Genomic DNA, 14,183 nt, shown 5'->3' on the forward strand with positions numbered 1-14,183 from the left:
AAACACCCTCCCCTATAAGACTGTTTTTTACTACACGTCATGTACTTTTTCATTTTTTTTAATTAAATGCTCTTCAATTCCTCATGCCTCATTTTTTTTTTCATTTGAATATTTCCATTTCTTTTAGAAAAGGATTTGTCACTTGTTATTCACAGAATATTATAATAATTTTATTTCTATATAATAATAATATTTCTATTTTATATAGGGGTAGTAATGTCAATTATTAAATACACATCTATCTTTCCTTTCAATTTCTTCTTACTTTCATTCAAACAAACAACTACAAAATCATCTCACTTTCCCTTCATTTTCCACTTTCTTTCATTCCTACCACTTTCTTTCCTTAAATTTTCCTTTCTTATCCAAACAAACCATTAAAGACAGGAGTAAAGACAGTAGTAATAGCCGCCTCAAGTCAGGCTTTGATGTCACTAAAATGAGGCGCTAGCTAGCATGGGAAAGGGTGGTAGGTCTCCCACCATGGGAAACTACCCTTTACCCTTAGATCATGAAGGTCTACCATAAACCATAATAAAGTGTCCACATCATATTATATCGTCTTTCACTAAAATATTTTTTTATCATTACCAAAATCATCTTTTAATTTATATATTATTATTAAATTAATTATATGTTATTATATTAAATTAATTTTTATAAGCTAGAATTTTATTTTAATGTAATATATATTTTACGTCAAAGTTTACATGTACAATAACAAAGGTGGAAAAAAAAATCTAAAAATTGAACTTAAAAATAGAGAAGGTCGAGAGATGAAACACATATAAGAGGAAGTCTCATTGTACTAAATATCTCATTTTATTAATTTAATATATCTTTTTTATACTTATTCATTTTAGTTAACAAAATGTTTATTGCACAATTTATTTCAAATAAAATTTAATTATTAAATTTATTTAAATTCAGTTCAAAACAAAATTAAAATTCATTATATTTGTTTAAACATTTATTTATAGTATTGAATCTGTCTTTAATTAGTCCGAAATTTGTCTGAAAAAGTTTCGGACGGATTTTGGGACGAAATAAAAATTAGCCACGAGGCTTTTTTGGACAGGGTCCAGTCTGTCTGAAATCCAAATCCGTCTGAAAATAAAATTCTGTCCCAAATCTGTCCAAACAATGTCCTAAATCTGTCCGAAATTCCGTCTAAAAAAGTTATTTTTCTACTAGTGAACAATGATAAGCTATAAGCTGATAAGCTAATTTAAATCACGTTTAAAAAATAAGCTATAAGCTCATGGTCAAATTATCGTCATCACACTGCTCTTTCTTAGTTATATGAGTCTATAATTTTTAAGCTAAAACCTAATTTATTGGTCTTTCTAAACATATCCTAAATCAAATTTTTGGTCTTGCAAAACAGACCTAGAGTAAAATAAAAGAAGAGAGAAAATGAATACAAAAAAAAAAAGCCCAGTAAATACACACAAGAGTACATTGGACTTTGCAAAATTTTACCACTACAATGAAAATAAATTGAAAATAAATTGAAAATAAAATTCCAGTAAATAAAAATTAATTTAATAATAGTATAAAAATGAGATATTAAATTAATAAAATGAAATATTTAATACAATGAAACTTCCTCTTATCTGTGTTTCATCTCTCAACCTTCTCTATTTTTAATTTCGATTTTTTTAGGTTTTTTTTACCACTTTTGTTATTGCACATGTAAATTTTGAAGTAAAATATATATTACATTAAAATATATTTTGGTATATAAAAATTAATTTAATAATAACATATAGTTTTTTTGAATCAATAATAACATATAGTTAATTTAATAATAATATATAAATTAAAAGATGATTTTGATAATGATACAAAAAATATTTTGGTGAAAGAGGATAAAATATGGTATAGACACTTTATTATGGTTTATGGTAGACCTTCATGATCTAAGGGTAAAGGGTAGTTTCCCATGGTGGGAGACCTACCACCCTTTCCCATGCTAGCCAGCGCCCTAAAATGAAGGTTCCTTTTGAGACCAATACATCATAAAAACACCCAAAAAAAAAAACCAATACATCATAAATTTTCTTTTCACAACCCACCTAAAAAAAACCATTTATCTTATCTCTTCTATTTATCAGAAAAACACTTCACCTGAGAAGCTGTAAACTTGACAACAAATTTCCAGGTGAATGGAGAAATCAATTCATATTGCAGTTGTTCCAGGTGTTGGTTATAGCCACTTATTTCCAATTCTTCAATTCTCCAAACTACTTGTTCACCATCATCCATACATTCATATCACATGCTTCATCCCCTCACATGGTTCTCTCTCATCTGATTCAAAAACAATCCTTCAAAATCTTCCATCAAACATCAACTGTACTTTTCTTCCACCAGTGGATTCCAAAGACTTACCACAAGGAGTTCCTTTAGAAATTCAACTACAACTCACACTCACTCATTCCTTACCATCTATACATCAGGCCTTAAAATCCTTAACTTTAAGGACACCCTTTGTAGCCTTGATAGTTGATTCTTTTGCAATTGCAGCACTTGATTTAGCTAAAGATTTCAACATGTTGTCCTATGTTTACTTCCCTTCTGCAGCCACCACTTTGTCTACATACTTCTATATGTTCAAACATGATAAAGAAACTTCAGGTGAGTACAGAGATCTTCCTAATCAACCTATGCAAATACCGGGTTGTGTACCGATTCATGGTAGAGATCTTGTTGACCAAGCTCAAAATAGATCAAGTGAATCTTACAAATATTTACTTCAACGTATTAAAAGATTTCGTCTTGTTGATGGGATTCTTATTAATAGTTTCTTAGAAATTGAAAAAGGTTCTATAGAAGCACTGGCTGAAGAAGGAAGTGGTAACCCTCTTGTGTATGCTGTTGGACCTATTATCCAAAAGGGAACAGAAGCATCTAAGGATGATGCTAATAGTTTGGAGTGTTTGTCATGGTTGGATAAACAAAAACCTAGTTCAGTTTTGTATGTGTCTTTTGGAAGTGGTGGTACACTTTCACAAGAACAAATTGATGAGCTTGCTTTAGGTTTGGAATTGAGTAATCATAAGTTCTTATGGGTTGCAAGAGCACCAAGTAGTTTAGCAAATGCTGCGTATCTATCGGCGTCTGGTGTTGATCCTTTGCAGTTTTTACCATCTGGGTTCTTGGAGAGAACAAAGGAACAAGGGATGGTTGTTCCATCATGGGCACCTCAGATTCAAATCCTAAGTCATAGTTCAGTTGGTGGATTCTTGACTCATTGTGGCTGGAATTCAACGCTTGAGAGTATGGCACATGGTGTGCCACTAATCACATGGCCTCTGTTTGCTGAGCAGAGAACGAATGCGGTTTTATTGAGTGAGGGGCTAAAAGTGGGATTGAGGCCAAGATTTCATGAAAATGGTATTGTGGAAAGGGTAGAAATTGCTGAGTTGATCAAGAGTCTCATGGAAGGGGAAGTAGGTGGGAAATTGCGCAATAATATGAAGGAATTGAAAGAAGCTGCTAATAGTGCACACAAAGAAGATGGTTCTTCTACAAAGACTCTTTCTCAATTAGCACTCAAATGGAGAAATTTGGTATGAAAAAACAAACTTTATAGAATCTTTTGGTCATGATCTTCTCTGTTATTTTACTTTACATTTTCTGCTTTATAATAACAGTCAGGCATAGTGTGAATTATTGGCATCAAGAAAACCTTACTAGATGAGATTTTCTGATCTGGAAAGAGATCATCATGATATTGCATACTTCTTTCTCAGTAAGACATATATGTTTCTTTCTTCAAAAAAAAGACATATATGTTTCTTAATTTTATTGGATATTGTTATGTCATGATTTATCAGATCTAAATTCTATGTACATTATTCACCTTGTATATTGATTTTGTTTCTGGCTGTTTTAGATAGTTAAACTATGGTCATTACAAGCTTCTGGCTGTCTAAGATACTCTAAGATTATAAACTAATTCTAGGAAGTAACTTAAAACACTCATTAAAGATATTTTATAATAGAGTCCTGCTATTTGGTACGAAGCAGTTGGCAAACGAAACACAAGAATTGCACTATGGCCATGTGCTAAATAGTAGTACTTGTAGTTAATATTTGTTTTTGGCAGAAATCATGGGGGTAATGGTTTGAAATGAACGGTGGATATTGATTCTTGCCTTTCTTGTTTTGACTTTTTCGTATACATAAGCATTATTCTTTATAATATTCTAGCACTCTGAAGCTAAAATTTACTAAACTTTAAACTTGTTACAAATATTGAGCCGTTTTAACTTTTTCGTGCTTCTTGTGTCCTGACACGTAGTATAGAATGACTCTCGGCAACGGATATTTAGGCTCTTGCATCGATGAAGAATGTAGTGAAATGCGATACTAATTGCATAACACAAGTTGTGCCCGATGCCATTAGTTACCCTTTAAAAGAGAAAATATTATACCTGACATAATTATTAAACTAAAAAATTGAACCATATATCTTTTGGACAATCCAACAAAGAAGGCCAAAACAATTTGTTAAAGATATAGTTAGTTAGTAATTAGGAGGATTAGTTAGCAGTTTCTTGATGCCTATATATAGGCTTTGATGTAATCTTTTACACTTACTTTTCTCATTTTGTAATATTTTTCCTTCATCAATATTATACATTTTGAGCTATTTTCTCTCTTCTCCCATGGATGCCATGTTTCTTAACATGGTATCAGAGCAAATTTGGTATCCACCTTGAAGAAAATTTTCCGCTGCATTTTCTCGAGAAAATTTATTTTTCTCAACTTTCATTTTCTATCGCTCTTTCTTTTCTATTTTTCCTGAGAAATTCAATTCTCTAGTACTGTTAATTTTCCATCTGAGAAAATCACTTTTCTCATCTTCCGTTTGCGAATTCCGTTTTCTTGATTTCAATTTTGATTCCGTTTTGCGAATTTCATGATTCCGTTTCTGCCTATGGTGATTAAGCGTTGATTTGTTGCTTCCTACGAGTAGTTTAGCCTGGAGTTGTGGTTTCTACTTGATGGTTAAGCATTTGCCCTTAGTTGGCTTTGACGGGTTGTGTTTTCTTCCTTATGATGGTTAAGCACAACTAGATGTATTTGAGTCGTCTCTCATTGTATTTTCTTTTGATTTGATGTACTTTTGTATTGCTTATCCCAAGCTAGAAGTGTTGTGAACACCTTCTAGCTTGCGGGAGGGTGTTAAAGATATAGTTAGTTAGTAATTAGGAGGATTAGTTAGCAGTTTCTTGATGCCTATATACAGGCTTTGATGTAATCTTTTACACTTACTTTTCTCATTTTGTAATATTTTTCCTTCATCAATATTATACATTTTGAGCTATTTTCTCTCTTCTCCCATGGATGCCATGTTTCTTAACACAATTAACCAATGATGACAAACCAAACCAATGAAAAATGATGAACCACCATAAAGCAAAAGCTACCAAAGCCTAATCATCAAGAGCACGAGGTAAAAGATGAGCCTTCACCATTCAAGACAGAAGCTTCACCATTCTAGGCAGAAGTATCAATGCTTAACAATAAGAAAAAAATCAAACTGCAAAGACCAGTGCTCACTCCAGCTGCTGAAATCAAAGCTTAAAAGTGTTGCAACTTCAAACAAAAAAGGGGCAGTAAAAAATTAAGATCCAAAAGATAAACAGGAAGAGGAGATTGGCGATCACAACAGAGTAAACATCGTCAAAAACATACGTATAAGGGCTCGAAAATGAAAACTTGTGACACCGAATGTGTCCGTAGTACGCACGGCAGATGGCAGTGGCGCATTAACAGAAACACGACGGTTGTTGGAGGCGCATAAGTGCATGCGAAACAATATTTGGGCTTGAAAAGGGAGAAAAAAAGAAGAAGGGATCACTCCGAAAACATAAAAACCATGATTACATTCCCATTCTTTTAGGAACTCGACAGCGAAATAGTGGCAAGACAGTTCAAAGAGAATCAAAGCAGACGCTAAATACCATGTTGAAGTTGTAGAATTTTAGATAAAAGGAGGGTAGAAAATAATACAAACTTTGAAAATTATTGATTATGATACCAAACAATAATTCATATTTATTAGGATACACTCAATTCTAATCAAGAACAAATATATGAAGCACGACACAGACACAAACACCGACCATGAATTAACTGAATGTAATTGGCGAGTCGTGATAAAAATGGCTTTTTCCTATAGGAAGAAAGGTATTGTAAAACCATTCTTAATAATTATTGGAGCACTATTTTCGTAATATTTGTACGAGGTACTATACTACTTTTGTATTATCACCCCCACCATACCAACATGAGTGGCTCTTATTCATCGTTTTCAAACATCCCAATCATCATATGCATATTATTGCAATTTTAAGTAGGTAGGTAGGTGAGTTCTGTTATTTATTTTCCTTTAAAAAGCCACACAAGAAATACATGGCCTCATAAGCTGAAAACATAGCAACAAATTTCCATGGAGAAAACAGTTCACATTGCAGTTGTTCCAAGTGTTGGGTATAGCCATTTAGTCCCAATTCTTCAGTTTTCCAAGCAACTAGTTCAACTCCATCCAGACATTCATGTCACATGTTTCATTCCCACAATTGAGTCTCCCTCAAATGCCTCAAAATCTGTCCTTGAAACTCTTCCATCAAACATCAACTACACTTTTCTTCCACCTGTCAACCCCAATGACCTACCACAAGGGACTCCGACGGAAAGCATTCACCTCACAATGATTCACTCTCTCCCATATTTACATCAGGCGTTGAACTCCTTAACTTTAAGGACTCCCCTCGTGGCCTTGGTGGTTGATCCTTTTGCTATTAAAGCACTAGACTTTGCTAAGGAATTCAACATGTTGTCCTACATATACTTCCCTTTATCAGCTACTACACTGTCTGTGTGCTTCTATTTGCCTAAGTTGGATGAGGAAACATCATGTGAGTACAAAGACCTACCAAATCCTATCAAATTACCAGGTTGTGTACCACTCCATGGGAGGGATCTCTTTGCCCATGTTCAAGATAGATCAAGTCAAGATTACAAACATTTCCTCCAACTTATTAAGCCTTTAAGTAATGCTGATGGTATTCTTGTTAATAGCTTTTTAGAAATGGAAAGTGGTCCTATAAAAGCACTTAATGAGGAAGGAAGTGTCGAGGGAAACCCTTCTGTTTATCCTGTTGGACCCATCATCCAGACAGCAACAAGTTCTATTGATGCTAATGGGTTGCAGTGTCTGTCATGGTTGGACAAACAACAATCTTGTTCAGTTTTGTATGTGTCTTTTGGGAGTGGGGGTACACTTTCACAGGAACAAATTGTTGAGCTGGCTTTGGGTTTGGAGTTGAGTAATCATAAGTTCTTATGGGTAGTAAGAGCACCAAGTAGTTCAGTCGATGCTGCATATCTTTCGGCACAAAATGATGTTGACCCTTTGCAATTTTTACCTTCTGGGTTTTTGGAGAGAACCAAGGAGAAAGGTTTGGTCATTCCATCATGGGCACCCCAGATTGAAATCCTTAGTCACAATTCAGTTGGTGGGTTCTTGACTCATTGTGGTTGGAATTCAACCCTCGAGAGTGTGATGAATGGTGTACCACTAATCACATGGCCCTTGTTTTCTGAGCAGAAAATGAATGCGGTTTTTTTAAGTGAAGGCATGAAAGTGGGATTGAGGCCAAGAGTTAATGAAAATGACATCGTGGAAAGGGTAGAGGTTGCTAAGGTGATCAAGTGTCTAATGGAAGGAGAAGAAGGCGAGAATTTGCGCAAAAAAATGAAGGAGTTAAAAGAAGCTGCTTCTAATGCAACCAAAGAAGAAGGATCTTCTACAAAGACTATTTCTCAATTAGCACTCAAGTGGAAAAAGTTGGTGTAGGAAACCTTAAAAAACCTTAGTGTATATCTCTCTAATTTCCATTGTTTGATCTATTTCTATTTTATAAATTATGTTTCTAAATTTCAGGTTCCCATCAATAACCATAGTCATTATAAAGCCGATGATAATCATTTTCAACAGATTTAGATTACACTACCAAGAGATATTTTGGTTGTTGAATTGTATAATCATTTTTAGTAAACAATAGAATATATGGTGAAATGGTATACTCACTTCTTGTAAATTCTGTTGCGCCATTTAGGGTCGGCCCCGACTTTTTGACTATTTGGAGGTCCTGCTTGAATATTAACAATGGACACCTAATAAAAATGCAAAAAAAAAAATTAAAACGAATTTAAATTGTAAACTATAGGGCTAAAAAAACCGTAAACTCCTAGTTTTGTAAGACATATGTTTTTTAATTTTATTGGATATTGGATATTGGATATTGTAATGTCATGATTCATCAGATCGAAATTTCTATGTACATTATTCACCTTGTATATTGATTTTGTTTCTGGCTGTTTTAGATAGTTAAACTATGGTCATTACAAGCTGCTAGCTGTCTAAGATACTCTAAGAACTAATCCTAGAAAATAACTTAAAATACTCTAATATAAAACCAAAGATTTAAGGATATTATAAGATAGTTTGTAATATTCTAGCACTTCTTCTGAAGCATAAATTTACTAAACTTTAAACTTGTAACAAATTAAGATCCAAAAGATAAACATGAAGAGGAGATTGGCGATCACAACAGAGTAAACATCGTCAAAAACATAGGTATAAGGGCTCGAAAACTTGTGACAAGTACAAAATTGGGACAGTAAACAGAGTCAGGAGGCGGAAAAACTCGTCGAACGGACACCGAATGTGTCCGTACACTCGGCAGATGGCAGTGGCGCGTGGGCAGAAACACGAAGGTTGTTGGAGGCGCATAAGCACATGAAAAACAAATATTTGGGCATGAAAAGGGAGAAAAAAAAGGAAGAGATGACTCCTAAAAACATAAAAACCATGATTACATTCCATTACGTTTAGGAACTCGACAATAAAATAGTGGCAAGACAATTCAAAGAGAATCGAAGCAAACACTAAATACCAGGTTGAAGTTGTAGTATTTTAAATAATAGGAGGGCAGAAAATAATGAACTTTGAAAATAATTGATTATGACTTAATAGTTAATACGAACTTGACACCAAACAGTGATTCTTGTTTATTAGGATAGCCACAGCCACAATTCTAATAAAAACAAAGCACGGACACAAACACAAACACCGAACATGATATTAACATGTCGATATTAGTAATACATTTTAAAAATGAATTAACTGAATGTAAGTCGCGAGTTGCGGTAAAAATGGCTTTTTCTTACAGGAAGAAAGGTATTGTGAAACCATTCTAAATAAGTATTGGACCACTACTATCTTGTTCAGTGACAAGGTGTTGAATAAATAGATATTGTGAAACCATTCTTAATAATTATTGGACTCTATTTTCTTAATATTTGTGAGGTACTGTACTACTTTTGTATTAATTATTACCCCATCATACCAACATGTGTGGCTCTTATTCATCGTTATCAAAAGTTCCCAATCATCAAATGCGTATATTTATTTTCCTTTAACAAGCCACACAAAAAATACTTTGCTTCATAAGCTGGAAACATAGCAACAAATTTCCATGGATAAAAAAGTTCACATAGCAGTTGTTCCAGGTGTTGGGTATAGCCATTTAGTACCTATTCTTCAGTTTTCCAAGCAACTTGTTCAACTCCATCCTGACTTTAATGTCACATGCTTCATTCCAACACTTGGCTCTCCCTCAAGTGCCTCAAAATCCATCCTTGAAACTCTTCCATCAAACATCAACTACACTTTTCTTCCACCTATGAACCCCAATGACCTACCACAAGGAACTCCTCCCATGGAAAGCATTCACCTCACACTGATTCACTCTCTCCCATATTTACATCAGGCCTTGAACTCCTTAACTTTAAGGACTCCCCTTGTGGCCTTGGTGGTTGATCCTTTAGCACTTAAAGCACTAGAATTTTCTAAGGAATTCAACATGTTGTCCTACATATACTTCCCTTTATCAGCTACTACAATTTCTTTCTGCTTCTATATGCCTAAGTTGGATGAGGAAACATCATGTGAGTACAAAGATCTACCAAAGCCTATCAAATTACCAGGTTGTGTTCCAATCCACGGGAGAGATCTCTTTACCAATGTTCAAGATAGATCAAATCAAGAGTACAAACAATTCCTCCAACTTCTCAAGTCTTTAAGTATTGCTGATGGTATTATTGTTAATAGCTTCTTAGAAATGGAAAGTGGTCCTATAAAAGCACTAAATGAGGAAGGAAGTGTCAAGGGTATCCCTTCTGTTTATCCTGTTGGACCCATCATCCAAACAGTAACAAGTTCTGTTGATGCTAATGGGTTGGAGTGTCTGTCATGGTTGGACAAACAACAATCTCGTTCAGTTTTGTATGTGTCTTTTGGGAGTGGGGGTACACTTTCACAGGAACAAATTGTTGAGCTGGCTTTTGGTTTGGAGTTGAGTAATCATAAATTCTTATGGGTTGTAAGAGCACCAAATAGTTCAGCCAATGCTACATATCTTTCAACACAAAATGATGTTGACCCTTTGCAATTTTTACCTTCTGGGTTTTTGGAGAGAACCAGAGGCAAAGGTTTGGTCATTCCATCATGGGCGCCCCAGATTCAAATCCTTAGTCACAATTCAGTTGGTGGGTTCTTGACACATTGTGGTTGGAATTCAAGCCTTGAGAGTGTGGTACATGGTGTACCACTAATCACATGGCCCCTGTTTGCTGAGCAGAATATGAACGCGGTTTTGCTGAGTGAAGGCATAAAAGTGGGACTGAGGCCAAGAGTTAATGAAAATGACATTGTGGAAAGGGTAGAGGTTGCTAAGGTGATCAAGTGTCTCATGGAAGGAAAAGAAGGTGAGAAATTGCGCAATAATATGAAGGAATTAAAAGAAGTTGCTTCTAATGCAGTCAAAGAAGATGGGTCTTCTACAAAGACTATTTCTCAATTAGCACTTAAGTGGAGAAATTTGGTGTAGGAAAACTTAAAAATCCTTAGTCTATATCTTTCTATGCTGTTGCTCTTCCTCTTTAGTTGTGCCACTGTTAATCTTAAATGCATTCACATTGCCCATAAGAAATCTTCTTACAAGACTAATTATATGCAGAGACTTTGCTAATAATTCAGTCGACATCAATGAAAGTAATTGATAGAGACCTGAGTGAGGGTTGGGGGATATATATTGAAATAAAGAATGCAGTAAGAATGTAAGGTAAATAAAGAATGGGGAAAATTGCTTCGTTGGCAAGTTTGTTATGCCTTAGTAGTATAAATAGTGAGGGTGTGAATTGTGATGGGTATGCAAGAATATATGGTGACACGGTATACTCACTTCTTGTAAATTCCGTTGCACCATTTAAAAGTAGGAAGCTGGTCATGAATTAAAGAATGAAATACACAGAAATTTTCCTCTACTTTTCCATTTCTTTCTATAATTCATTGAAATTCCTAGTAGTTTTCTTATTCTGCATTCTCCCTAAAAGAGTGATACCTTTATTCCATCAAGATTCATGGTGTCATCAGCCCTCCCTTGTACAATGATATAGCTACCGACCATTGTCTTGATTATATGTCCATGTCTACTAAGAACCTGCTAATACACCTATCAAGATAGACATGAGAAGTTATATCAATAATAGCAGAACGAGAGTAGTAAAAATTACAAAGGTAGAATTATTGAAAAAGTATAAACTCGAGAACGTAGAAGCTGGACAACAAACGGTAATAATGTAGAAGTCGAAAACCTGAAAATAATTGGTCATTTGTTGTACAGGTTGTTGTTGTGGTCCGTCTCTAGAAGTAATTTGATATGATGAATTTTGTTTATAGACAAAATATGTCACTAGAAGTAGAAAAAGATTTATTTATAATATTTATGTATATCAAGCTTTGCAGTTGGACTTCTCTTTGCTTTAATTACCTTTTCTCTTTACTTGAGGTTGTTATTTGATATTGTGATAGTTTCATTTCTTATTTTGTGTACTAGAAACCATGAAACAGCCCCTATATCCTATTCAATTACTTGAAGAACAAAATGACAATAAGCATCTAGTTATTGAGATTTGAAATTAATTACTATTAATGTATTTTTGTTGTCCTGCATTAGTCACCAACTCTCTGAATAGGACATAGGAGCTTTTCATTGCTAAATATGTGGAGGGATTTGATAGTTTTATTATCGTATTAAGTTAAACAACTAACTTACTTTTCTATTTTCCCTTCTTTTTTTAAGAGGATTTTATTTTACAAAACCTTCTTACTTCCCATATTTGCTAAAAATGGTTTATATTATATGAGAGGAGCATCACCAAACAACTTATGTTACTTCACGTCTGTTAGATTAGTTAGACTGAAATTTTCAATACTGTGTTAGGTTAGGAGATGGCACATGAATTGAAGTTGTGAAATATAGATATACTAGAATATACCAGAAAATCATAAAACTAAACTTTCAAATAATATTAGAAAAATATTGTTTCAAAATTTGCTTTAAAATCTATATAAAGTCTAATTGGGATAGGTGAGTTGCATGAACTTGGCCTCGAATTTCCATGGAGAAAACAATTCACATTGCAGTTGTTCCAGGTGTTGGATATAGCCACTTAGTCCCTATTCTTGAATTCTCCAAGTTACTTGTTCAACATCATCCATATATTCATGTCACATGTATCATTCCCACACTTGGTTCTCCCCCAAGTTCCTCAAAAACCATCCTTCAAACTCTTCCATCAAATATCAACCACACTTTTCTTCCACCGGTGCAACCCAATGACCTACCACAAGGACTCTCATTACAAATGAAAATTCAGCGCACAGTGACTCATTCTCTCCCATATTTACATCAGGCGTTGAAGTCCTTCGCTTCAAGAACTCCCCTAGTGGCCTTGGTAGTTGATTTGTTTGCTGTTGAAGCACTAGACTTTGCTAAGGAATTCAACATGTTATCCTATATATACTACCCTGTAGCAGCTAATACACTGGCTTGGAAATTCTACTTGCCTAAGTTGGACGAGGAAACATCATGTAAGTACATAGATCTACCAGAACCTATCAAAATACCAGGTTGCGTACCACTGCATGGCAGGGATCTTTTTACTGCAGCTGGAGATAGATCAAGTCAAGCTTACAAACACTTACTTCAACTTTGTAAAAGTTTTAGTTTGTTGGCTGATGGTGTTCTTGTTAATAGCTTCTTAGAAATGGAAATGGGTCCTATAAAAGCACTAACAGAGGAAGAAAGTAGGAAGGGAAAGCCTTCTGTGTATCCTGTTGGACCCATCATCCAGACTGTAACAAGTTCTTGTGATGATGCTAACGGGTTAGAGTGTCTGTCATGGCTAGACAAACAGCAACCTTGTTCAGTTTTGTATGTGTCTTTTGGGAGTGGTGGTACACTTTCACAAGAACAAATTGATGAGTTGGCTTTGGGTTTGGAATTGAGTAATCAGAGATTCTTATGGGTTGTGCGAGCACCGAGTAGTAGTTCATCTAGTACAGCATATTTTTCAGCACAAAATGATCTTGACCCTTTGCAGTTTTTACCATCTGGTTTTTTGGAGAGAACCAAGGAGAAAGGGATGGTTATTCCATCATGGGCACCCCAGATTCAAATCCTTAGCCACGGATCAATTGGTGGGTTCTTGAGTCACTGTGGCTGGAATTCAGTCCTTGAGAGTGTAATGCATGGTGTGCCATTAATCACATGGCCTCTGTTTGCTGAGCAAAGAATGAACGCGGTTTTGCTGAGTGAGGGCCTTAAAGTGGGACTGAGGCCAAGAGTCCATGAAAATGGCATTGTGGGAAGGGTGGAAATTTCCCATGTGATCAAGTGTCTCGTGGAAGGGGAAGAAGGTGAGAAATTGCGCAATAATATGAAGGAATTGAAAGAAGCTGCTAATAGTGCACTCAAAGAAGATGGGTCGTCTACAAAGACTCTTTCTCAATTAGCACTGAAATGGAGAAATTTGGTGCATGAAAACTAGCTTTAAGGAATGCTTTTGCCAAAAGTTTTTCTTTTTAAATATTCTAGTATTTCTGTTTGTTTCTTCTTTGGAATAAGAAAATAATTATAATTTTCAATATTAAGCTCATATTATGAAGCATGCTTATAAGACTTTCTATTTGACAGTTGAGTTGGTGTGGTCTTTGTTATGTACAGACGTTGCTGGTTTTTCATACCAACGTGGTG

The 14,183-nt window shown here is 34.8% G+C and overlaps 1 protein-coding gene and 1 pseudogene across 1 annotated transcript; both read left to right on the forward strand.

Moving 5' to 3' along the window:
• Window positions 1-2,022: 2,022 nt before the first annotated feature.
• On the forward strand, window positions 2,023-3,746 carry LOC123885593 (hydroquinone glucosyltransferase-like). Its single transcript, XM_045934875.1, has 2 exons — window positions 2,023-3,575; window positions 3,660-3,746. The coding sequence occupies exons 1-2, from the start codon at window positions 2,169-2,171 to the stop codon at window positions 3,672-3,674; spliced, it is 1,422 nt and encodes a 473-aa protein (XP_045790831.1). The 5' UTR covers window positions 2,023-2,168; the 3' UTR covers window positions 3,675-3,746.
• A 53-nt stretch (window positions 3,747-3,799) lies between these two features.
• LOC123886951 lies at window positions 3,800-13,992 on the forward strand (annotated as a pseudogene).
• The last annotated feature ends 191 nt before the right edge of the window (window positions 13,993-14,183 follow it).

The sequence above is a fragment of the Trifolium pratense genome, linkage group LG5 (assembly GCF_020283565.1).
Source record: "Trifolium pratense cultivar HEN17-A07 linkage group LG5, ARS_RC_1.1, whole genome shotgun sequence".
NCBI classification, from domain to species: domain Eukaryota; kingdom Viridiplantae; phylum Streptophyta; class Magnoliopsida; order Fabales; family Fabaceae; genus Trifolium; species Trifolium pratense.